The sequence below is a fragment of the Nyctibius grandis genome, chromosome Z (genome assembly GCF_013368605.1).
Source record: "Nyctibius grandis isolate bNycGra1 chromosome Z, bNycGra1.pri, whole genome shotgun sequence".
NCBI lineage: Eukaryota > Metazoa > Chordata > Aves > Nyctibiiformes > Nyctibiidae > Nyctibius > Nyctibius grandis.
In genome coordinates this window covers 3,633,935-3,660,911 of record NC_090695.1, presented here as the reverse complement: position 1 = coordinate 3,660,911, position 26,977 = coordinate 3,633,935, and the positions used below count along the sequence as shown (strand labels likewise).

At 39.1% G+C, this 26,977-nt stretch overlaps 1 protein-coding gene across 1 annotated transcript in view; it reads right to left on the bottom strand.

The window, feature by feature from the left end:
- The window catches only part of RIT2 (Ras like without CAAX 2), a 199,020-nt gene that overhangs the window by 100,827 nt on the left and 71,216 nt on the right, over window positions 1–26,977 (bottom strand). Inside the window, exon 3 of the mRNA XM_068423583.1 lies at window positions 16,372–16,445. Within this exon, the coding sequence (XP_068279684.1) occupies window positions 16,372–16,445 (74 nt within the window). The remainder of the gene's footprint in view (window positions 1–16,371; window positions 16,446–26,977) is intronic.

Genomic DNA, 26,977 nt, shown 5'->3' with positions numbered 1-26,977 from the left:
GCGATCTGCTGGAGAGCAGCTCCGTGGAGAAGGACCTTGGAGTCCTTGTGGACAACAAGTTATCCATGGGACAGTAATGTGCCCTTGTGGCCAAGAAGGCCAATGGTATCCTGGGGTGCATTAAGAAGAGTGTGTTCAGCAGATAGAGGGAGGTCCTCCTCACCCTCTACTCCACCCTGGTGAGACCTCACCTGGAGTATTGCATTCAGTTCTGGGCTCCCCAGTTCAAGAGGGACAGAGATCTACTGGAGAGAGTCCCACAGAGTGCTACGAGGATGATTAAGGGACTGGAACACCTGCCTTATGAGGAAAGGTTGAGAGACCTGGGGCTTTTTAGTCTGGAGAAAAGAAGACTGAGAGGGGATCTGATTAATGTGTATAAATATATGAGGACGCGGTGTCGAGAAGAAAGATGTAACCTCTTTTCACTTGTACCCTGCGATAAGACAAGGGGCAATGGATGCAAGCTAGAGCACAGGAAGTTCAACCTCAACATGAGGAAGTACTTCTTTACTGTAACGTTTATAAAGCACTGGAAAAAGCTCCCCAGAGAGGTTGTGGAGTCTCCTTCTCTGGAGACTTTCAAGACCCGTCTGTGTGCGTTCCTGTGTAACCTGCCCTAGATTGGTCCTGCTCTGGCAGGGGGGTTGGACTCGATGATCTCCAGAGGTCCCTTCCAACCCCTAACATTTTATGATTCTATGATTCTATGAATATGGTCAAAGATTATTTTTAGCAGCAAATGATTTTTTAAAGCCAAAGTGCAACCCTCCCATATCTCTCTAGTAATAAGTTCTCTTACACATGTAAACATCACAGCTAACTTCACTGGGATTACATATCATCCACCTGGCACTGCTTGTCATAAAGTGTGCTTTGCTATTCTTTTACCTCCTGAAATAGATTTACCTAATGAAAGCACACTGGCGAGAAGTGCTGTGGTAATTATTTGGTTTTCACTCACTTTTTAGTCTTTTTTTTTTTTTTGCGCAGAGGGGTGTGTAAAAGCAAGTAGCTTTGAAAAGCTTATTTGTAAAAGCAAGCAGCAAGAAACCTGCAGCAGTTACATTTCAAATGAGAAAGCATCCAGACAGGAAGTTGGGTGGATATTGTATCTTAAAACCACCGTAATACCGCTACTAATCTAGATGCAAAGGATGGGACTTGTTTCACCTAATTTCTGCCACTGAAGAGGTAGTCACCTATGCTACATTAGTCTTCAAGTCTCTCTCTACAGTCAGGAAAGAGAGATGATCAGCTCCAGAGAGTAATTTGCCCCATCCTCAGACAAGTGTTTAAGATACTAGGAATGTCTTTCCTTCTCTACCTCTCTCACTACCTCAACAGAGACTAAATACCAATGCCAGCCTCTGAGGTCCACAACATCAGCCACAGCCCTTACCCAGTCATATCCTTCATGCATTTAGATGATAAACTTGTCCTCCTCTTCATTTTAAATTCTTCATTTAGTTTCTACAAGAGTTCAAAAGGTCAAGAGGAAGTAACATCTAGTGCCTAAAGCCAATAGAAGATATTTCTCTTCACAACACTCAGCAGTGGGAAATGCTATCCCCCCATAAGAGTTAAGTTCCATTAGGAGGTGACAAACAGATATGTTTTTTCCATCACAGAATTCAAAGTTTCAGACCTGCTGCCTTTGCTTGCAGGATTCCTGCATGCACCAGCTATCGGTTCCCAGCAACGACAGAACAGAAAACAAGGAAGCACTGAACAATATCGGCTTTACACTCTCCTCTTGATTCCCTCGTGTTTCCAGTTATCCTTTACAAACAACAACAACAAAAGGAGTTATATAGCAAAAGAAACAGAAAAGTTTGCAGCAGGTGGTACTCAGCCACCTGTGCCAGCCTGAACCATCTGCCATATCACTGGGAGGAAGGAAGGGAGCTGAATAACAGCTCAGACACAGACCAAAGAAAATGCAGGGGCTCTGGCTTAAGTGTTGGAGGACAAGGATTGATTCTTCTCTGTATCAAGTCTCTACACTGCTCTGGTTGTACATTAAACCTCTCTCTCACGACCCTTTTTGCCTGCTCTAGTAATGATTCAGGAGCAGTTCAAAATGGGATTAGTATAAATGAGAATTAGCCCATAAGCCTGCAGTGGAAGTGGATTATTATTATAATCAGTCCCTTGATTAATGATCAGTCAGTGTCTCATGCCTTATAATTACAGGAAGGAATCCTTGGTTCTGTTATAAAACAGTGATATCTCTTTCCTTCTGTGAATTTGTACTGGGGACAAAATGCACATCACTGATGATGGGAATAGTATAAAGATAACATAAAAGATGCAGTCCATGTTCCTAGCAGACTGATGTCTTTCTGAACTTAATCTGACAGCCTTCCAAGGCAATATTATGAACTCCACATTGTACAAAATCAGTAGTCTTTTCTTAACTCTGGGAATGTACAAGTAAAAAGCTGAAACAGATACTGAAATTAATCCATAATTTAGAAGACAACCATCAGCAACAATATCAACCCTGTTGAAACCAGTGCCTATTTATCTGGCCTCTGCTCCCCATGTTTAAGTTAATTTATTTACCTGGAAAGGGAAACAGGCAGGAAAAAGGAGAGTATTCATGAGAGGTGATCTTTGCTGGAAGACACAGGTACGATTTTCACTTTTGTGACTCAGCATTACTTCTTAGATGTTAATTCCCAGGTTTTTCTGGGGGTCAGTGTACACTCTGGAAATGGAGGAGATAAGCTCACCTAGGCAGACTGAATGAAGGGAGCACCTCAAGACGTTGCCTATTGGCAAGAAGATGGCCCAAGCTGAGTGAGTCAACTGAATGGATGGTTGGCAATTTAAGAAACTTGATTAGACTCACACTGAACATGAAATGCAAGCATAGTTTCCCTTTTGTACCCTTCGCTCACACTTACGTTCTTCAGCATCAACCTGCTTCCTCTAGAAACAGGTCTTCAGTCCCAGACAGGAGCTAGTATTACACTAGACCTCAGTTCAGGGTTCTTTCTGGTGACTAATGTATTTGCATGGAAGGAGATGGATTCCTTCACACTAGTTAGTATATCTTTAATCTCTGACTACCGGAGACATTTTATGAACCTCTAAAGTCCTGGATATAAAGAATTAATTAATTAAAAATAAAGACTTTCATTTCTTAATCTGAGTTACTATAACAGGTTAATTCATGAGGACATTAGTCTCATCTTCATTCAGATGAGTCTGAGACTTTAAACAGGTACGTCTAAATTTTCACCTTTCCTGAAAACCACCAGTTTGTGAGGTTAGTTTGATTACTGACATCTTTAAATCATTGTTGGATGCAATCTGTTTTCATCACTTGTGAATTCACGTAGTTTCTCACATGTGGTTTTAAAGATTCAGGTTTCCCTTCTCTTTTCAGCTATGATACTTCTTCCCATTGTGTCTGGTATGGCTCACAGTCACAGACCGTGCAGGATTAAGTCTCATGACAGGCAAGTGTAGATGTTCCTTCACACCCTGAACACTGATGGATCACTATTGCACTGCCCAATTTGTTAACTGCAAAACATTTTGTATGCACTTGCTATTCTGTATTCACATACTATTCTGCATAATGGCTGGCTTATAAAGTAAGATTGAACCACATCATCCTGGTAGAAAAAAATAAGTAAAGAAAAATAAATAAGGAAAACCAAGACAAATAAGGAAAATAAGACAAATGAGAACAACTTCCAATAAAATAACTCAGGAATTCAAAAAATAACATCACACAGTGACCCTTCTTTCTCAGTAAGGAACTACTAAATAACCTGCACTGCACTCAGACCCTTCCACCAGTGCAGCTTCTCTGCACTGACGTTCCCAATGTTCCCACTCTAATTGCCCTCCTGCTTTCAAGTGATATTTGGCAGTTTGCTGCAACTGTGCTTTTGTTAACTTTATTAATCCTGCTCTTCCAAAGATGGTTTGTCTTATGCAGTAATGAAAATATGCAGTCTTTCACCTGGGAGATGATATCTACTTTTCATTCACCCCAAAATATGGATGAAATCACCACATCAATTTTCCACAATGCCAGTAAAAATGCCTCAGTGCTACACTCCCAAACTCAGAGAACTGTCTTTTTCTTTCATATTAATGTTAATGGTTTCTCTCTTAGGGATAAACACCTTAGTAATTTTCTCGTAAACGCAGGCACTGAAGCAATCATTGTTAACTACCTCTAAAACCCCCAAATGCACTTGGTTTTATCATGCACCATATAATGCTTTTCCCCCTCCTCATTGGTATGCAAGAAAGAATAAAGACAATTTTCACCTTTTATCACAAATGCATCATAAATGGTAAAGGGAAAGAATTAATAGCTCGGTAATTACATTTTAGTAAACAGCAGAGGGGAAAAAAGAAGACAACAACCCACTAGTGAAGATGTAATGACTGAAGCTGCAAGCAAGCGCTCACCAGGGGTTCAAATAATCTCTTGTCATCTTACATGGGGATTGCAGACTTGTCATCTTCCCCAGTAAGGCTCGTGCAGCCTTGCAGAAGTGAATCGGGAGGCTATGGAGTCAGACACCTCATTGCTCTGATAAATGACTGCAAATGATATTGTGGTTTGCATATATATTCTCTTATGATGACTTCCATAACAAGTGTGCTTGCCTTAAAAATTCCACAACATAGGTATTTCTTTCCCCTCCCCTGTGCCCTGCTCATCACCAGAGATATAATTTGAACTAAGAATCTGAAGAAGGGGAAAAAAAGGAAGCAAACAACCTGCAGGATGGCTTTTTTTAGACTTTTGTAACATTCAATCAGTTGTGCACTCGTTTCTGCCACTGAAATTTAGTTCTGTGTTTATCTGAGGGATGTGCTCCCTAGGGACTACATAAATCATCACCAATACAAATGCAAAACACCTACGTTATAGCTGCACTGATTTGGTATTGCTTACAACCTTAAAATCTGGTATGACTTTGTGACACAAAAGGAGTGAGTTGTCATGTCCCTGTGACTTCCAGCATGAAGGAGATCACACCATTCTTTTTTTTTTTTGCACTAATATTTCTGGTGCAGGTGAGATGACTAGGTAGCATTATGTCCACAGACATAGTCAGTGGATTGTCTTCTATACAATCCTGCAACACCACTCTCAGTGACCTTCTGGGGACTTCTGGGAACAGAGCCTTAGCTAAAAGAGCAAGAATGCATTACCTCAACTGTGAGCATCTACAATGCAACTACAATATCTCAGAAGTACCTTCATATGAAATGCAGCTATCCTGCACTAAGAGATGTACAGTGGAACCAATTCTTCTCTAACTATTCAAACAAATGTCTAACATGTTATGGAGTTGATCATCACTTCATATATTCAACATACACTGAAGATTTCATCCAGATCTATTAGTAAAATATCTAGGCTTTAAAGTAAATCAGGAATAGTTTAACTGAAGCTAAATCACTTCTGGCAGGGTAAATGATACCAAGTTCCATTTTCAGATGCATAGTCCTTATGTCTGCCTATAAAATGGGGGAATAATTTTAATTTATTTAGGAAAAAAGCTGTTAGGACAAAGAGAGAGCTCCAAAACTGTAAGTCATGAGATATCTAGGTTAGATCAATAGATTCTGAAACATGCTGAGTAACTTCTGAGATATGCCAAGACTGCCCAATACAAGGACACAATTTCTCTGCAATTTTGAAAGTTAGTGGAGTCTGACTTCTTCAGCTCGCTTCAAGGTGTTAGTCAGGTACCCTGCTGTAAGGAAGAGAAGATCTGATTTCTTACACAGGTACAGCCGATACACCTACTGCTAAGCTTTGGGGTTTTTGTTTTTCTAAAAGAAAAGATTACTCCCTGGCATGTTCTGTTTCACATCATCCTGCTGCTCTGATAATGACATGGAACTCCTGTGGCAACTATTTATTCTCCTCAGACATTAGGCACAAAATAAAAATAGGCACAAAAATCTGTGCAAGTTATGAAAGTTTGCTTCTATGAAAGCAAGAAAAATACGTCTGAAATATATCCATTTTAAAAAAGAAAACAGAAAATGTTCCATATTTTCACTAATTATTGTCTTGAATTTCTACTTTGGTCTTCTTTTACTCTTTTAAAAATCTGGATAGATGCAATAACATTTCCCATATTATAAAAGAGCGGTGACAAGCTATGGAGTTCCAGACTTGCTGAGGTTTACCTTTTCTTATTATTTTTTATTTTTAGTCAAGGAGAGATGCCACTTCCAGGTTCTGGGACAAAACTATTGGAACTTCAGCTGTGGAAGATGTTTTTTGTTTTTAGGCTTTTCCAGCCCCCTCCTGCCAGTGTAAAATGAAAGCAACATCTTTAGAAAGCCTCTTCCAGCCAAATATGTCATGCAGTTTTGCAATTCAAAGGTTTGGATGATTCGGATAAGACTATGTAAATTTTTTGCTCTTTTCTTTTGTTTTTGTCTGGAGACACCACCATTCAATATACCAGTAGAGTATCCAGCAGCTACAGTATAGCATGAAAGACAAATAAGTTTTGAAAATTACAGTTCTTTGGGACAATTGCTTTTCCTGAGAAGTATTAACACCCCACTCTGCAAAGGACCCTTCTCTTGGTCATTTTTTATTGTCAGGTCATATGGCACCAGGTGGTGCTGTTACACATACTTGTTTTCTCAGCGTGCAAGTCAAGTTTTTAGTCCTGGAAATACCTTCTTGATGTGAATTTTGTGAAAACTGGTACAGGTAGAACATAGTTTTCTGTCCACTGGAGTCCCTGGTCTGTGTAGAGCTGCTTCTAAACTACACTCTGTAAAATGGAATTCCTAGTGAGATTATCTAGGACAGTCACATATATATAAAGAAATCAGGACACACTTAGAGCATGTGCAGTGTCTGCTGGAAATAACTCCAAAGTGCTTCAGTGCCATTCAATAGAGGAAAGAGAAAGTATACAATACAGTTTGTAATGTTAGAAGAAAAAGCAGGTTTACATAATCACAGTTTTGTGAAACATCTGGATGAAGTTTAATCATATGGGATGTGTTTGTATAGATGTTTTCCATACAATGTACACCAGAACACAAAAAAAACCCCAAAGAAATGCTACCAGAAATATCTGGAAAGGAGAAAAAAGGATTTTGCTACTTTTATCAGAATTTGTAATATTTTCTTCTTTTAAATGTTCTTATTTTATTAAAAAGGTCATAAATCATTCAGCAGTATCATTGTATACTTATCTATTTGTGGAAGTTATTAATTAAAGAAAGACAAAGAACAGCAAGAGAGAAAGCATTTCAAGAGAAAAAAGAAGAATTTATTGAAAAAGAACAGGCAACTCTGGTATGTATTTCTCCACCTGAAATATGGAACCCCTAGCTTTGACTTTACTGAAGTGGACTGGTAGCAAGGGGCAGGAAATCAGTATCACTAGATTCAGTAAAGCCTGATGTTCACCCTAAATACCTGCTCCCCTCAAGATCTTATTGCACCTGTTTGTCAGAAAGATAAATGCAGGCCTAGAAATACAAACTGATTCATCCTTTATTGCACCATGATTCATTCATTGACAGGGACAGGAAAGGAAGTTGGGGATCTTAGTTGCTAGTTGCCTGTTCTTGCTGAACTAATATATTCTCTTTTTTTGACAGTATATGCCTAGATCCTTTCACACTGAAGCTGAAGAATATTTTGCCTATAATTTTAAGAAAATTAGAGTCAGGTCTGCAGTTTAATCTATTATTTACTGGAACTGTGTTTTCACACAATATTTGTGCCAAATAAATGTTTCTTCAAAATCTGTCCATTCCCAAATAAAATAACTTGGTCATGGGAGAGATTTTAGTTCTCCCTAGAAAGTGCAGAACATCTTGTCTTGAGAATCCACCAGATTTTCAGTGTTATGGTTTGACTTTCTAAGCATGTCATCATCAGCCTGTGAAACAACAACATATAAAGAAAATAAAATTAATGTTCTTCACCTAATACACTGTGTTAATGGTTGTTACTTAATTCACTACCACAACGCTTTAAAAATAAAATGGATTTCATTTATTCACTACAGTACCTAGCAGAAAGTACACTAAAATTATTTTCCCCTTAAAAGAACATGCTGTAAAGGCCCATTAAAATATAATTACTGCCAAAGAGGCATTTTACATTTCCTTGAGATAAGCTGTAGCAGAGTAGTTCGAAATTCAACTTCCATTGATTCAGGATTAGAGCAGCATGTTTAGATAATAACAGAAGGATCTCAGATAACAGCCTGAGTGAGTCATCGGACTATACTGTTTAGTCTGAGAAAGTGTGTTTATCTGAAGGGCTCTTGGGACTAATACGGTTCCTCTTCAAAGCTTGAAGCAGGGGGTAAAAATCATAGTCCTGGAGGCTGGCAGGATAAACATGTCCTGTGATTTGCTAGCAATTTGAGAGACGAATTTCACTACAGAGCACACTGTTGTTGTCAGGTTGAAAAGTGTCTGCCTGGAAATGAATTCATACACACAACTCCAGACAAAGGAAAATCTCCCTGAAATGACATGCCATCACATTTTAAGGTCAATTTTTCAACTCTCTGACTCACACCTGGGAAATATGCTGGTGCACTAAGTTTATCATAAAAAGCTCATATTTTAACGAGCAAAAATTGGTGCAATAATCTTGAAACATACTGTCTCAATGACAGGTACAGAAATCCATTTTTCTGCATATCTGCCTGCTTTGTGTCCAAAACCAATTTCACTTCTTCTACGTAGGGTCATCTCAGATTCTTTTTTGGTGAAGGGAACTCTGTCTACTGCTGTTTTAACTTTCAGCGTGAGGTCTAAACAGGGAGGTTGGGTAATGTGTACTCAGGAGGAAAGCTGTGGCAAGAATAAAAGCTCCTGTGTCAGTCAACAGTTTATAAATACAGCAGGAGAGATAACTGCTGTGTATGCTCCATGAAGAGGAATTCAAACTGGGCTCCAGAAGTAGCAACATATTTTTAAGTTAGAAGAGAGAGTGAGAAAGCGTAAATGAGTGAACAGAAGGTTTCTATACCTCTGTGTGGAGGCTTTTTGTGCACAGTTGGAGCAGTTGGGGGTTGTCACTCTCTGAGAATAATTGTGAAGGGAACTGAACACAGAATGAAGGGCTTGAGGTCTGAATGTCCTTTCATTTGCACCCACAAGTTTCCTGGAAATCAAAGAGTTTAGACAATTTTAAATCAAACACATGCAAAAGCAGACGAGGTTTATGATGCACTGAATAAGAAAAGGGAGAACCCAGAACTACCTCCCCCACAACACCTCTCCCAACCTTATGGGGTAGAGAGAGGCACGTGGGTGAATTTCAAGGGAGAGTTACTCAAAAAACGTCCCATGAGCATGGCTGAACAAGGAAGCTCAAGCTAGTTTACACTTGCAGTTTTCCATTATTTTATTATTTACTCCACATAGTAACTTGTAGCTAGCCTAGAGGGTTAAAAGCTAACTAAATAAAATTCCTCCTGAAGCTCCGCCTCACATTTATTCTCTGTTTGTTTTTATCTGCTTTTTGGTTTCATTTTAATTGAAATGTAGGTGCAAAAAGAAAACTTTTGGTTTAAGAAGAGAACTTCTAGATAAGGAAGAGCCAAAGGCATCACTGGTAGCTTCTTCTAGAAGCAAATGTGAGGCTAAGGATATATGTCTTCTAGATTCAGTTGTGTCATTGAAAAAGAAAATGAACATCAATTTTTTGTTAATTTCCTTCTTGCTGCCTGCTACGTTTTCAGGCCTTATGGTAGGAACTGCTCAAGTAAGTGCTGTTTGTGACTATTTGGCTATGAACAGCTACATCAGCAATACCTGCTCTTGAAATTCTCTCAGGTAAACATAACCTTATTCTGTCTGAAGCTGATTGTGGTGAGCAAGGACATGCTACCCTGCTGCCAGGTGCAGCGAGTGGTGAAAAGCAAGGGTAGCTGAGTTTAGTGAAGCATAATTACTTGCACTAGCCCTACATACATTAAGAATATGTCTCCTGCTGTATCTTCAGTGGAAAAACAATATTGGAAGAGCACTAAAGAACAAATGATGATGTAGAAAATACGTATCCAGAGTTCATGGTACATCAGTCTGCTTCCTGAGAGGAGCAATTTGTTGTATTTAATAGTGTCTATGTTTATGCATGAGAAGACAAAGATCAATAACTAGACGAGGAATGCTAACATCTCATTCATGTTTCTGGTTTTCACTTTGTTTGAATGTTTTTTAACTTCAGAAATTTGAGAACCAGAAAAGTATTTCTGAAGCACCATCTGGGTTTTTGGTGCTCCAAACTGTATCTATCAGTTAGAATATCAAAGATTTTTATCCAATTTCAGGTATGAAATCAGAAGTGGATTTTTAACTCTGAACTTGACAATAAAGAACTATGTTAATTATTAGCAAATCACAATATTTGGTCAGTGTTGAAGTGTTTAGTTAGTACACAGCTGCAGCTGGGAAAGAAGCATATTTGGTGAAACATATTCTCGAGAACAACAACAAAAATGCATTAACTTCAGTCAGTTTCTCTGCTGACTTCTTGACTTCCCAAATAGGGAAGAATTACAATTTTAGCTCCTTGATCTTCTGAAGTGATTAAAGTCATTATTCAAAGTTGATAATGAAGTATTTATGACTGCAAGGACACCCAGAGGGAAATGGGATTTCCACTACATGATTTAGAAGCTGTTACACTGTCTCTGCTTTAACATGAAACCCAGCAAGGTACCATCAGAGCACACCATCATCAGGGTAACTGGGTGCTTTGGATTTTTACCCCGAGTCACCAAAGTCACAGCAGGATTTCAGTTTGAACTTCAGCGAGAGCATGATTAAGCCTTCTGTGAGGAAGGAGGCTGTTTTAGCTGTTGACTTCAACAGGAGTTGTATTAGACCTTGATTTATTCTGGAGCTGTGTAGTGCAGATAAAGACGTAACAAATTCAAAGACATCTGCAAAGACAAGCAGCTAAATCCAGGATACTTAGAACAGTCAGTTTCTGAAAAATGGGGGTGTAGGAAAGTGGGAAGAGCTTCCTAGTACAGATATACTGACACATGTTTCAGTGAAGTCCGCCTGCACTGGAAAAACAGGGAAATTTAAAGCAGAGGTTTTCTTATATCTGTTCAACTTGCATCTTGAGGTAGAATAGCTACGCCCAGGCTGTACAATGTCCTGGACTGATGTATCTGCAGAGTGTGTGGTGCTGCTGCCACAGGTCTCTGATTGACCTTAAAACCTCTGCGCCACATTTCATTACATGGTTATTACACTCCATGGGCCTCTAATATTATGAATATTTTGGCCTTTTCTTGAAACAAAATTTTCAACCTTCTAGTTTTTCTCTACTATTCTTCTCACCAGCTTTCACTGGTTGCATTATTCTGATTTTTTTTTTGCCTTAACACTTGTCAGTTCTGTTAAAATTAATAATATTGGCAATAACCCCCTTCCCAATTAAAAATGAAGTTTTGTTCTAGCTTTTTGATATGTAAAAATTGTACAGTTTTGTGGGGAATTTTTCCTAAAAAGTGAGTATGACTGACAAAACTTTATTTAAACTGGAAAATGTAATATTTTCAGATACTTAAAAAGTCAGTACATAGGGATATTTTTTGCTGAATCTAAAAAAATCTTTCAAAAGGATTGAAGACTGCACTCCATTTTCTTTTATTTTAAAAGAAGTTGAGAGAAAATAAAATAATATTAAAAAAATACTTGCTCTAATGAAAAAAAGACCCACAAAAATAAAGGGTTTGATTTTGGTGGGTGTGTTGTTTTGGCTGGGGTAGGGTTAATTTTCTTCATAGTAGCTACTATGGGGCTATGTTTTGGATTTGTGCTGGAAAGAGTGTTGATAATGCAGAGATGTTTTAGTTACTGCAGAGCAGTGCTTGCACAGAGTCAAGGCCTTTTCTGCTCCTCACGCCACCCCACCAGCGAGTAGGCTGGGGGTGCACAAGAAGCTGGGAGGGGATACAGCTGGGACAGCTGACCCCAACTGACCAAAGGGATATTCCACACCATATGATGTCATGCTCAACATATAAAGCTGGGGGAAGAAGAAGGAAGGGTGGGACATTCAGAGTGATGGTGTTTGTCATCCCAAGTAACCATTACGCGTGATGGAGCCCTGCTTTCCTGGGTATGGCTGAACACCTGCCTGTCAATAGGAAACAGTGAACAAATTCCTTGTTTTGCTTTGCTTGTGCACGTGGCTTTTGCTTTACCTGTTAAACCGTCTTTCTCTCAACCCATGAGTTTTCTCACTTTTAACTTTCCGATTCTCTCTTCCATCCCAACTGTGGCTGTGTGGTGTTTAGCTGCTGGCTGGGGTTAAGCCATGACAGTCCTTTTTGGTGGCCAACATGGAGCTCAAGGGTTCGAGATAACAACAGATTTGACTGGAACATCCTAGATCGAATTTATAGCTGTTATTGTTGTTTAGCTATTAATTGGCAGGCTCCTGTTCTTGCCATGGGGCTTGCTTGCCTTCATGTAAATTAGAGTCTTGTGCTCATTAGTGGCTGCTTTTTGCTTTCGCTGCTTGCTGTATTGCTGTATTGCTTATCGTCTTACTCTGCTGCGCCTGGGAACATTTTAATAACAGCAATGGCTGTATGCTTGTTCTGGCAGATGGCCACTGAATCGTTGCTGGTTTTATGCTGCTGTGCTGGACAGGCTGAACTCCAGTGTGAACTTGAGTTGAAGGGACTGTGACCTGGGGATGCGTCCATGCAGGAGTAGGGAGCAGGACAACCTGAAGCGTCTGTGGCCATGGATAAGCCCATGCCAGAGGAGGTACCTCTCAAAGTGTCTGTGGCCATGGTTATGTCTGTGCCTCAGCAGGTGTACCTCTGAAGGGATTGTGGCCCCAGGATAAGTCCACGCTGGAAAAGGTACACCTCGAAGCATCTGTGGTTATGGATAAGTCCATGCTGCAGCAGGTACACTTTGAAGCATCAGTGGCTGTATATGAGGTCATGCTGGAACACCTCAAAGCGTGTGGCCATGGATAAGCCCACGGCAGAGCAGGTACTCCCCTGGAGGGACTGCAGCCATGGGTAAGGCTGTATTGGATCAGGTTTACTTCTGAAGGGACTGTGGCTGGGGATATGGCCACGCTGGAACAGGTACATCTCTGAAGGCATTGTGGCCCATGGAGAAGACCATGCTGGAACAGGTGCACCTCAAAGTGATTGTGGCTGTGTAAGACTATGCTGCAACAGGTACACCCCTGGACAGACAGTGGCTCATGGACAAGGCTCCACTTGGAGCAGATACTCCCCTAAGTAACTGCAGTCTGTGTATAAGTCCAAGCTGGAGCAAGGGCAAGGGGAGGAGTTCATTGCAATGCTAAACCCAATGGTCTAGTCCAAAGGGGCCAGAGATGGAGACTGTAATGGATATACCTTTAACTTGTAGTAATCTGGAATTTGAGTTGCATGTTATGGGAATGACTGTAGGAGGAATGCCTTGTTGCCAGCCAGGCTAGGAGCAAGGGAAGGAGTTCATTGCAATGTTAAACCCTATAACCTGGCCCAAAAGGACCAGAGGTGGGGATTGTAATGGAAATACCTTTAAGTTGTTGTAAGCCATTATTTCAGTTGCACATTAAAGGAATTACTATAGCAGAAACTACCTGAACCAATGGAGGTCAAGCTTCACAAGAAGCAGTGTAAGTGCAGCAGTGATCCTATCTGAGTTGGCTTTGGTGCCCAGTAACACCATGCAACACACCACCTTTCCTGTCCTGAGTGACCTCTATAACAGATGGAGCCCAAAGTCATGGACTAAATAAACTAAGTGGACATTTTGTGGACATTTGTGGACATTTTACAGACATTTTACAGGGGTGGTCCATAGACTAAAGGGAATGATACCTGTGTATTGTACCAAAAGATGAGAAGTGGGGTGGTGGTGAATGAGGATGCATTGGACAGTGTGGGACCTGAGCATGACATAGATGGTATGGAATAAGGGGTGGAGAGTGTGCTGGTTTTGGCTGGGACAGCGTTAATTTTCTTCGCAGTAGCTAGTATGGAGCTACGTTTTGGATTTGTGCTGGAAACAGTGTTGATAATGCAGAGATGTTTTAGTTCCTGCTGATCAGTACTTGCACAGAGTCAAGGCCTTTTCTGCTCCTCACACCACCCCACCAGCAAGGAGGCTGGGGGTGCAAAAGAAGTTGGGAGGGGACGCAGCTGGGACAGCTGACACCAACTGACCCACGGGATATTATTCCACACCATATGATGTCATGCTCAACATATAAAGCTGAGGAAAGAAGAAGGAAGGGTGGGACATTTGGAGTGATGGTGTTTGTCTTCCGCAGTTACTTCCATCTGCTTTCCTGGAGATGACTGAACACCTGCCTGCTGATGGGAAGTACTGAATGAATTACTTGTTTTGCTTTGCTTGTGTGCATGGCTTTTGCTTTACCTATTAAACTGTATTTATCTCAATACACGAGTTTTCTCACTTCTAGCCTTCCCATCCTCTCCCCCATCTCAACCAGGGGGAAGTGAGCAAGTGCCTGTGTGGTGCTTAGCTGCCAGCTGGGGTTAAGCCGTGACAGTGGGGGTTAGGAAGAGAAAAAAATTATCAGTATCTCATTCTATCTTTATTTTATAAACAACACAAACTTTTATTTTTCTAGTAACAAGAACAAATAGGAAAAATTGAACTGGAAGAAATTATTCCTCTTGTTTTTTACAACATATTATAATAATATAATATCCTGTATGACATTTTGCTCCTCTTTCCATTAGCAAAAAACTGGACACGTAAACTCTGACTCATCTTTTCTCTTCAGCTCCGGGCAAGAAAGTGTTTTATTTTTTAGCATTTTAACTCTAAAAAATAGGGATAATTTAGAGTAGAATGAAGTAGATGTAGACAGTGAACTATATTAAAGGATAACACAGGAGGTCCCCAACACATAAAACCTTACAAGACTAAACAGCTGGAGATATAATTCCCCTAGTGATTGTGTACTAATGACAACATAGGGCAGAAGTTACTAGGCTCAGACTTCCTGAGTGAGCAAAGAACATGTTGCTTCCCCTTCTCCAACAGAAGTACAGATATTTTCAGACATATTGAGTAGCAACTATGATGTTCCCTCTTTTCCCCAGCCAAATCATTGCTGAAGCTATGCCAGGGCTATTATGGATAAGAAAATTCTTGGGCCTGTTATAATAATAAATTCTAGGTCAATTAAATTCACAGCTTTGGATACATGCCTTAAAATTCAGCTTAAATTTTCTGGGGTATCAAACACTTTCACAAAAGACTCAGTAGCAAGTCACTGGTTAACTAACTGCTGAGACTGTATAGTTTTGGGTCAAGGAAAAATAATTCAGGGCATCTTTTGATTCTGGAAACTGGGTTGAGTTCACTTTGAAATTGGTCTATATTTCATTCACGTGTAAAACTCATGCCACAGTCCCCCTGAACTACATTCAGTTTATACAACTTGATACCATTCTAATTCCTGGCAGCAGACTGCATTTCTCACCATTTCCAGTGTCTAGCTAAGGTGAGTTCAGACATTTGGGAAGCTGAGATCAAGCTTTCCAGGCTTATACTTCCTAAATCTTTTTTTATTTGTTTGTTTTAAGGATCTACTGTCCTTGTTGACTGACTCCGTCCTGTACAAGGTGCACACACACTATGGAAACTCATTAAACTATCAAAGCTTTCAAAAAGAAGCTCACGTATACCTCAGGAAAAGATCAACCTGTTGCAACATTTTGATTAAACAATAAAAACATTTTGAGGGGGAAAGGGGATGAACAGAGTCAGGTGGAAGAAAATCTTGCATTTAACTCCTTCTTTTCACTCACTGTATGTGAAACTTAATTCCCTGACTAATGCTCACACATGCACATATGCATTATACATACACAGTGTGTTAATTTTAGCATTAAGATCTTTTCCTTATGGGTGAGCATTTGATGCTTAAATATAATGTAGGGAGGAGAAGAATGGTAACAAAATACTTGACTTACAAGTAGACTAGAAGATTCCTGTAAAATATAGAAAAGCAGGAATGATAAACACGTAAGTCAAATGAAAACCAGCATTTATTCATTCCGTAACTGTGATAGATGTTTCTGCATACAAGAGAAAAAGAAACAAACAGCTTTTTATCTTCTATGTGATTAAATTTTTCTGTCTCTTCTGGTCAGATTTTGAAGTTGTACTATACCACTGAATTACTCCTCTAATCTTCCCCTTTGTTAATTCCTCAATGTTATTCTACCACTGCTCGGTTTATGTCTGAACAGGGAAGCTTGTTTCTAGCTCTGTGACCCATATATCCGAGGTTAAAATCTTTGGGTTTATCTCTGATTGAATGGTTCACATTGTGAGACTACTCACCTGTCCAGCAGTGTCTAGAATGTCCAAATAGGCTGGTTCATCATCAATTCGGACTTGAGTTTTATAGGCATCCTCTGAAAAACACAGTGCAGTATGGCTAAGCATAGGAGTGGCTCAGAGAATGGAAAATGAAATAGCTTTGCTAGTTTGGAGTAGGCTTTTCAAAAGCTCACAAATCTGACCTAACTTTGCTTTCTTTTAAGTCAAAAAGACACTGTTTGAAATCATAGCATCACTACAAAGTATTAGCTACAGGGAGTCATCTAGTCTTTTCTATTACACTACTGCAAAATATTACAGAAGAAGTAAATTTGTCTCTCATTAAAAGGATAGCACAGAGCACAGGTAGTGTTTAAGTCACAAAGCTTCAGAGATGTTGTGCTGGCGCTATGCAGCAGGGTGGTTTTTACTTACCACAATCACACTTCCACAGAGCTTTTCCAGGAAATAGTTTCAAGCTAAAGGTTGTCTAAATTACTGGTAAAGTCTCCCTGTGGCTGAAGGGGGCTTCTGGCTCAGATAAATCAGAGCAATTAATTAGACCTCTGTATATCTCTGGAGAGGATGTAAATAGATTTTTTAAAATAAATTCTGTAACCAGTGTTTTCACAGTCATCATGGCTGGGGCTGGAGGAGGGAAAAACTGCTTGGTGGGCCATTCCCTTACCTCATGATTTTGTCAAACTAAATTTAGAAGGAGAAAAACAAAAAAAAAAAAAGTGAACTACTCTTTACATAAGTTGTTTTCCTCACATTTCAGTTTCATTCCCCTCTCAACATTTGTACTTTTTTCCTAAGGTTAAATAGAGCTTAGATATCAGGCCATGTTTATACTTGAAATAGTCTTGGAAATTATCCGTGTTGTTTAATTAAACAATAATGCATAGCAGCCTGAGTGGTTTTGGTGACTGATATTATTCTTTGGCTGTGCATTGAGGTGTGAAGACAAGACAAGTGCATTTAATGCATCTGAGAAGTGTCATTAATCATCATGAGCATATGGCTGGTCCTGTTCAAAAACTCAATCCTGCAAGCCCTGGCTGCCAGCAACCCTCAGGACTAGGCTCTCAATGACTAGTGAGATAACATTGCTATTATAATATGGGATTATATTGCAGGTAGCTTGAATGCTCAGGACATTCCAATTTGTGCCCTATTACATATCTTGCATCGTATGACATTTTATAAAGCGTGTAAAAACCTACTTTCTACCTACACAAAGGAAAAACTAAAGAATTTGGATATAAAGGATTTTGGATGGCCTTAACCCAGCCCACTCCTGAGCAGTCAGTGGCAAGCTATCCTTAATGACTAATCACATACAGTAATTTCCATGACTCTCCTGCTTCTTTTAAGCCTCAGTTCAGCAAATTACTTAGGCACACGCCTCTCTCTAAGCAAATACCTAATCCCATTGATATTAGGATGACCCAGTGGCTTAATTAATTGTGTGATACATTGCCTTGCTGAGAAAGCCAGAGCACTCCAACCAGCATATGTTTCAGTCAATAAATCTCTTTGTAGGGATTGCTGAATAAGAAACTCCATGCCAAAGAGGTACCATACGGAATGAATTAGGCTACTAACGGCTTAAGTAATCTACTACAGCACGACAATGATGTGTGCAGTAGGCCTTTTTTTTATTTTTTATCTTTTTTTCTTAACTAAAAATGAAAAACAAAATATGAAAATACATAAAATCAAATATGCTATTTCCTTCATATGAATTCTATTAACACTATAAAATATTATTAATATATTTGCATGCAGGTGGGTTCCCATTTGCATTACATTCATGCATACATAATTAACATATGACTGGCCTAAATTTAGCTTGCACTCTTGGCTCGGCAGCAGACTACTTTAAAGCCAATATGCCATGGTCCTCTTTCTCTCTTTACTTAGACCAATGTGAGTTTTAATGCAGTAGCTTTAAAACAGTTAATGCAGAAAGACATTTGCATACTTAAATACAACTTGGGTAAAAATTAAGCTGGAATCTAGATAAATCCTGTCTTATTTTCTAAGGAAATGAATTAGGAGTTCAGACTTAGCTATAACTAAAAGACCCCCTGGCCTCTGAATATAAGTTATAGCTTTCAGTAAGTAAATGTAAGATATCTACGTCTAATATCCTGCTGAGCTACTCCAGGTGTACCCCAATATCATGCCACTGTAATCAGTGAAGTTTCAACTGTTAAAAGCTGGAGTGAGACTGTGTTTATAACCCTTTTACTTTGCAAAGAACACTGAATGTACAAACCCAATGAGTTATGATCATTTATTGTGTTTTCTCAAACTACAGAACTTAAAACACTTCACAAAGATGTGCCAGAATCATTGTCATCATCTTCACTCCTCATTTTTCCAGTGCAGGAGTCAGAAGGAAGATGCATAGATTGAAAACCATGCTTCCCACCTCATGTCATATAGACCAAGAAGGCAAGCTAAGAGTGGAAGAGCTGTACCATTTAGCTCTGGTCTACGTTTAATACTTTTAAACAGAGATTTCATTTAGGAAGTAATGGAAATAGAGCTGAGAGAAGGATTACATAGACATACATCTTTATTCTACTCAGTAAAATATTACAGGGTACAGGCATTAACCTGGAAAGAAACAACCTCTTAGAGATCAAGAGTTGGTTATGTGTGTACGTTGGAACCAGTTAACATATTTTTGTTTTATTAGTAGCTATAATGTTAAGCAGAAACCCTGGAGTATTTGCATGCTTCCTAAAGGATTTCAAAAGGAACTATTGTATGGCTAGTCTTTTTAGTCTAGGCAACATTGTACACCTTATGGTCACATTAAGGAATCAGAAACCCTGAGATTTGGGAGGAACATGCTGTTTACATATGGACAGAGAACTGAAGTGTAGATGTTCCACTGAAATGGCATCTGAATGTATATAAAACAAAGCAGGAAAGTCTTCCTCAGGAGCACGAGCAAACTCACTGTCTAATCTCCTCTCTTTAAAAATTATTCACATTATTACAAATGCTGTCTAGTATACTTACATTATTTACAGTGTTTCAGTACATTATATTTTCTTTCACCTAATTAATTTACAATACTAATATAATGCTCCCTTTAAAGTTAACTGGGAGTTACTAAGCCACTTGTGTCTGGATTTTATATCCTACGGCTCTAAGGACTGCTAGTTATTAAAAGGCCAAATTCTGAGGGCCATTTCAGTAAAACATTAAGCTAAGGTACAAGAAAGAGATGAGAATAATAATCAGACAATAAATCAGACAATAACTATATTTCTTACATTAAGTTCAGTATTAGTCTTTTTCTATGAGGCTAACTGTAAGGTTCCAGCTTTTAGTTTAGGTAAAATGCAGTAGACAGATAGGGTATTATAAGAAAAAATTGTGGATGGAGTTTATTGATATGGCTGTGAGATATAACCATGATTCAAACACACACTGAAGGAATGAGAATTTTGTAGGTACCAAAGAGAAAAAATGAAATAAAAAATCTTACATCCTTACAATCTGTATAATACATGAACATATGAATACATGTCACAGTTTAAGGCTGGTCTGACTATTAAACCGGTGGCAGATGCTCTCTATTAACTCCTTCACCCCTTCCCAGAAGGGGAAGGAAAAGAGAAAAGAGAGAGAGACCTATGAGTGGGAAAGTTAAAACAGTTCTAATAAACAATAACAATGAAAAAGAGTATAATAATAATAATTGAAATCATTAAATATATACAAATATATACAAAACCAAGACTGAGCTCCTGTGGTGTCGGTCACCTCACCACTGGCACTGCAGGGTAGGCTCCGGGAAGGCCCAGGCTGGGCCCAGCGACGGACAGGAACTGGATTCAGGGATGCACGGATCGGGATTGGAGGCAGGAGAGAAATGGACAAAGTCCTCTTTGGATGCCAGTCATAGCAGAAGAGGCCCGAGATCCTCATGATTCCCCAGCTTTATACTGAGAATGACATGTTTGGCATGGAATATCTGGTTGGTCAATTTTGGGTCACCTGTCCTGTCTACTCCTCCCTGCAGGTGTGACCCCCCCTTCGGCTCTTCACTCGTAAGCAGTGAGGAATTTAGCCATGACCTTGGTTTCTCTAAGAATAAGTACAGCAAGAGCCTTTCTGCATAACATCCCTACAGATGCCTCGGTGATAACTATAAACTTCGAGAGTTATCAGTCCTAGAAGCAGACACTGTCTGCAAAACATGCAGTTAGTGTCAGAAAGTGCAGTTACTTAGAAAAGCTTAGCTGAAAGCAATAATCTCTGAAAGGAAAGATGGTTGTATTTTAGTCCAAACAAGGACACTATATGAACTGAATAGTTAAAATATCTGGTAAAACTTAATTTTTAAAGAGAATTATTCTCTTTTTTTTTTTTCCATATAGAATATGGGCTTCTTTAACGATTTTATTTCCTATAAATGTTAAAAATAAAAATAGATTAAAATTTTGGCTTAAAAAATTACACTACTTGGCTTGAATTATTACTGACCATTTACTGTTTTCCAGGGTGGGAAACAAACAAATACAACTGTTTTCTTAATGACACCTATTCTTTTTTATTATTCATTCTTTCCTCCTTTACTGAATACCTCATTTAAACCAAGAAAATATGTTTTTTCAAAAGGCACTTTGTAACTTTTTTTTCTTAATTGTTTGATTGTCCTTTGTAGTTTTATGAAAGAAATGAAAGAATTCTTCCTCAAGTCTTTTGTTATCTGGTGCTTTTTTTGTAAATGAATACATCCTCTTTTTTTGGCTTTCCTTTTTTATACGACATCATTCTGGAGACAGAACTACAATAATTAATGCAAGGTTGTGTTGCGATCAGTTATCTCAGCACCGGAGAAGCTAGATTCATAAAAAATAAATCAAAGCACTTTTTCAGCTATGAGCAGGTAACTGCTTCATGACAAATAGATTTGGATGGTGTACAATCGAAAGGGGAGTTGGAATGGGCTTTTCATCTGCATTAGAGACATGTTCCAGTCCCTGAAATATAGGTCAGCTGCTTCTTTCTTTAGTTTGTTAATTCTGCTTATATTCTTTCTAAATAAATATTCTCTCTTCTTCTCTGTCTTATACACTATAAATTGCAGTTAAAACCAATCAGATTCTCACATATATAGATGAGTCAAAAATATATTTTATTAGGCTAGGGAGGTGCCAAACTAGCAGAAGGAAATCCAAGCTCAGTCAGCCACACCTGGAGTTCTGCCTCTTGTTGTTCTCCATGTGTGCCAAAAAGGCAGCAAGAGACACAGCTCTTGGTGTGCTTAGATTGTCTGCTACATATGCATTTTAATCCAGAGATGCTCCTGAATATAGGATGATCAGATGTCTTTTCTGGATGAGTGCTGTTTCTATTTACAACAAGGAATTTTTAAATAACAAGAGAGTGGATCAACAGGGACTTAAACCACTGTACCAACTACTACACATGAAGTCCTTCTATTTGAGATAAAAATACGCATGTCTCAGGAACTGCCCATCAAAATACATTGGTCTTACAATTTCCCTTAGCATATAATTATTTTCCTGAAGTATGAGTATTTTATAATTTGGGTGAGCATTGCTATCAGCATTTTGCAGACAAGGGCACCAAGTCACAGAGGTTGCCTTCCTATGAGCTATGCACACATGATAAGAAATGAACGGCTTAGAATAGTAGAACTGACAGATTTGGTTGCCTTGTATTCTGTAAATACTCGTGTAGATAGCAGTATCTTTTAAAATAAGGCAAGTAGGAAAAATATTACTAGACTAGTAGCTAGGATACTTAAATATCCCCTTTCCAGTCCTGCCTAGTGCTACATAATACTGAATTATACCAGCAATTAAGAATACTTCATATCATTCTTTCCAGTGGTGCTGCTTTTTATTTCTCAGCATAGAACTGTGTTTGCCATTATGCTGTCATTTGTTTAGCTTTGCCAGGTCTTTGTCAGATCTTTCAGGTTTTGCTCAGTTTTGTCTTAAGAGCACAAGCTGCCTGCTCCCACTCATAAAAGTGATGGTAACAGACAGCATCATTCCAGGCAGAAGAATCTTGCATATGGTTTGCCAAACAGAGAAAAAATTACCCCTGCCTTTCCAATCTCACAGACAGAAACTTTTCCTTCAGTAATGTCATGGTTTAAAGCTGGGCCGGCTATTAAACCTGTGGCAGATGCTCTCTGTTATCCCCCCCCTCCCCCCAAAGGGAAAGGGAAAGGGAAAAGGGAGAGAGACTTCTGGGTTGGAAAGTTAAAACAGTTTTAATAAACTATAATAATGAAAAAGAGTATAATAATTATATTGGAATAATCAAATATATACAAATATATATACAAAACCAAGATTGAGCTCCCCTGAAGTCAGCCACGTCACCACCGGCACTGCAGGGCAGGCTCCGGGAAGGCCCAGCCTGGGCCTAGCGATGGTCGAGAGCTGGATTCAGGGATGCACGGATCGGGATCGGGGGCAGCAGGAAAACAGACGGAGTCCTCCTTGGACACCGGCCATAGCAGAAAGAGAGCGAGACCCTCGTGATCCCCCCGCTTTATACTGAGAATGACGTGTATGGGATGGAATACCCTCATTGGTCAATTTTGGGTCACCTGCCCTGTCTGCTCCCCCCTGCAGGTGTGACCCCCCCTTCGGCTCTTCACTCGTAAGCAGTGAGGAATTCAGCAGTGACCTTGGTTTCTCTCAAGAACAAGTACAGCAAGAGCCTTTCTGCACAACATCCCTACCGGTGCCTCAGTGATAACTACAAACTTCGAGAGTTATCAGTCCTGGAAGCAGACGCTGTCTGCAAAACATGCAGTTAGTTTCAGAAAGTACAGTTACTTAAAGGAGACTTAGCTGAAAGTAAAAATCACTGAAAGGAAAATTGGCCCGGTTAGGCCAAACCAGGACAAGTAACCTCACACTTTGAATATCTCTGCTGTTTCTACAAAAGACAAGCAAGTAAGTAATCCAGTGTTTAACGTAAATAGTACCTCTCTGCTAGCCTTATTCATATAAAAAGGCTGTATTGTAGGCCTTGAGAAAACTAAAATAATCTGAGAAAAAACAGAGCATTAGTCATGTTAAGTGCTTATTGTAAAAGGAATTCATACATTTATTCATTATACATTCAGTTGCATGATGAGAAACCCAGCACTTTCTATCTTTCAGTTTTCATTTTAACATCTGAATTACCATAAGCGTATTTTCAGATAAGATATTAAACCAAGGTCTTGGCCACATATGTCTTCAGAAAAGATTCTGTAACGTTGTTTTCAAATGGCCTTGCTAAATTCAAATGTATATTACTGTTGTACATTTTAACTCTCCTTATTAATTTCAACTGAAGATGCAAGTCTTCATTTCCTTTGTTTAGCCTTTGTTCAGCATTATGACATGCTCTTAACTAACTACTGTGTTCTATTTTAGAAGTTTCTGTATCTACAGTGGCACATAAAAACAAAACCTTGAGTGTTCATAAGATAATTCATAATTTCAAGGAGTAAAGATGCAAATAGAAATACAACAAGGTACTTGAACAAGGTATTCTCTAAGTCTCAAAACAAAAGAGCAGAACAACTCTTAACTTTTCGATGATTTTGTCCTCCTGAAATAAGCAGTGCCAATATCTTCAGTGGAAAGCGGAAGAGTAACTAGACTGCCCAGATCCTCAAATAAACCTCTGCACCTAATCCTGCTACTATGAGTGAAAACTGGTGCCTAAACAACTGGAGGAGGGCAGGGCCTAAGTTACCCATTGAGCATCCAGAATTGTTGCAGCATAATAAGTCCTATACAGTCTGACTATTTGTTATTAGTAGTTTTTAACTGAGCCACATTCATTGTCATACTCTCGTCTCCCTCCTTTATCGTAGGCTCTGGATGCCATTGACTGTACTCTGTCTGCGTCTGGTTACAATAATAAAACTAAAAGCTTCCTCAGCCTAATGGTTATACTGTTTGGTTCTCACCTCACCGCAGTGCTCCTTTTTTAATGCCATTATGTATCTGTCTTAAAACAGCTGCTCTCAAATTAAGTTTTTCCCTCTTGTTGCGCTGCCTAATGTTACACATCTGTGTTCTGCAGGGCAAGACTGATAACACACAGCTGCTGAAAGAACCTGAATTGATTTTCAGCTTCGAGTACTTACATGGCAGTGTTCTCGGTGACCTGAAATGCACTCAGTGCCTTCCAAATTGGGAAATGGGTTATGCATTGCACTTTGTCTCCTTTTTTTTCTTTTTTTTTCCCCCCCCAGTTGTACCTATAGATATGTACAAGCACCTCTTCTTCAATGTTAGCTTGCAGTTTCATTACTGTGGTACCCTTTCATTCTCTGCTGAAAAGCAAGGGGAGCAAAAGCTACTTAATCTCACTTTGTCTGTAGTAGGCACAAAAAAAAAAGCTTTATCTGTGCTCTACAAGGTTTTGTGTGAACAGAAATCTGAGTGAATTGAACTCTGAGTCAGTTAAATCTGGTTTGAGTTCTCCCTTTGGGTCCTCATTGTCATGGTGTTTACCAATGAAACAGTTGGAAAAGGAGACAATGGCCTGCGTGGCTTTTAAGAAAAAACAAAATTAAGAGTGATTTTGTTAAACAGTGTTGCATGGGAGAGGTTTTTATCTACATGTACTCAAGAAGGAGACAAAGCACAATGTACGACAGAAAATTCAAGGTAAGATACCCACTTTCAGTCAAAGAAGGTCAAAAATATAAGACCTAGGAGACCAGCAAGACAAACTTATTGCTACATTCTCTGTTCATACAGCTCCTTGCACACGGTCAGATATCTGTCATCAGTTATATATTGTGCAAATATATTATAACAGTATATGTGAACACAACACCTTCAGCCTGTATTCATGGCAGCAAATGCTCCACAGAAATCAAACAGAGCCACCCACCATTTATAACAGTACTAACTACAAGAAGCACCTTATCCACTACTAGTTGCCCTCCATATAGCACATGCTTTCATACTGCTGACTTGGATGCATCATAGTTCTTTTACTTCAGTTCTGACTCAATATTCTGGTACAACAAACCAACAGATCCTTCTACACTGAGTACTGATATTCATCCATTCCCTTGAGGTTCTGCATTGTAGGGAGATTAGACATATAGGCTTATTTACGGTATGTGAGTTTGGTTTTATGTGTTTGTGCACTGGTATGTATGTAGCTATGTATACAAATACAGAGAGACATGTAAGACTGAGAGTATCTGAATGTGCAAGAGAAGAGTATCATAAACTGATCCTTATGTAGAGTACCTGCAATGTGTAAAACTATTTCCCTAGTCCTGAAAAAAATCAGGTCCAGGAGTAGACTGAAAATTAAACACCAAAAAATCCAATACAAATATCTTCTTCTATAGAAACACCAGCTATTTTTATACTACTACTCTCTATATTAATTCTTTACTATTTTTTTCTAGGTGCAGGTATATATTTTCTCCCTTAAAATGTGATTATTAATAAAACCAAAATGTATGTTCACAAGAGCCCATGAAAAACAGAATTGTTAAGAGTTCTGATCAAATTCTAACTACGGTTCGTGTAACCAATATGAAGTCTAGAAAACAATGTCCCCCTCTTCCTTCTTTCCCATAGACATATAGATGGAGAAGCTGATTACATTCTTACATTACAATATACTGTGAAATGTAGGATTCCTCTGCATGTAGAATCATCTCCTTCTGTAAATGATGGGCTTCTGCAGAGAGGCTGGGATACAGAATCACAGAATCAGAGAACGGTTAAGGTTGGAAGGGACATCTGGAGATCATGTAGTCCAACCCCCTGACAAAGCAGGTTCCCCTAGAGTACACTGCACAGGGTCGTGTCCAGGCAGGTTTTGAATATCTCCAGAGAAGGAGACTCCACAACCCACCTGGGCAGCCTGTTCCAGTGCTCAGGCACCCTCAAAGTAAAGAAGTTTTTCCTCATATTGAGCTGGAATTTCCCATGTTTCAGTTGGTGCCCATTGGCCCTTGTCCTGTCACTGGGCACCACTGAGAATAGTTTGGCCCCATCTTCTTGACACCCGCCCCTAACTATTTGTAAGTGTTGATATGGCAGAGATTTGGATAAAAGACTGACAAAGACTATCTGAATAATTTGGCCCAGTGCAGTAACTATCATTTGTGATGCAAACGGTGTTATCAACAAAGCCATCATTTATGATTTTAATCTGCAAGCATGCACAGATGTGACTAAATTTATATAAACAATTATAAAGGATATGACTTGCTGCCCAGAAAACTCAGTTAGCTCTTCTTCATACTTTGTACTACAGTCCTTCAAACAGGGTAAATTTTGCTTTATAAAGTGTCCCATCCATGAGAAAGGACTATTTGAGTAACAAAGACTTTTCTCAGAACAAGCTCTTGAAGAGAAAATATGATTTCTTACAAATGTTACTATTTTTGCAAATCAAGGCTAAAGATAACTCAGACAAACCTTTGCTGTAGCACTTGCTTTTCTGTTAGAAACCACTTGCAATATAGATAATGCTACTAATATTTAATAAAGGCATATCATTACTTTTTCTGCTTCCAGAAAAATGTCATTTTCTTCAAAGATGTACATGAGCAAAGTGCATAAAGCACTCCTGT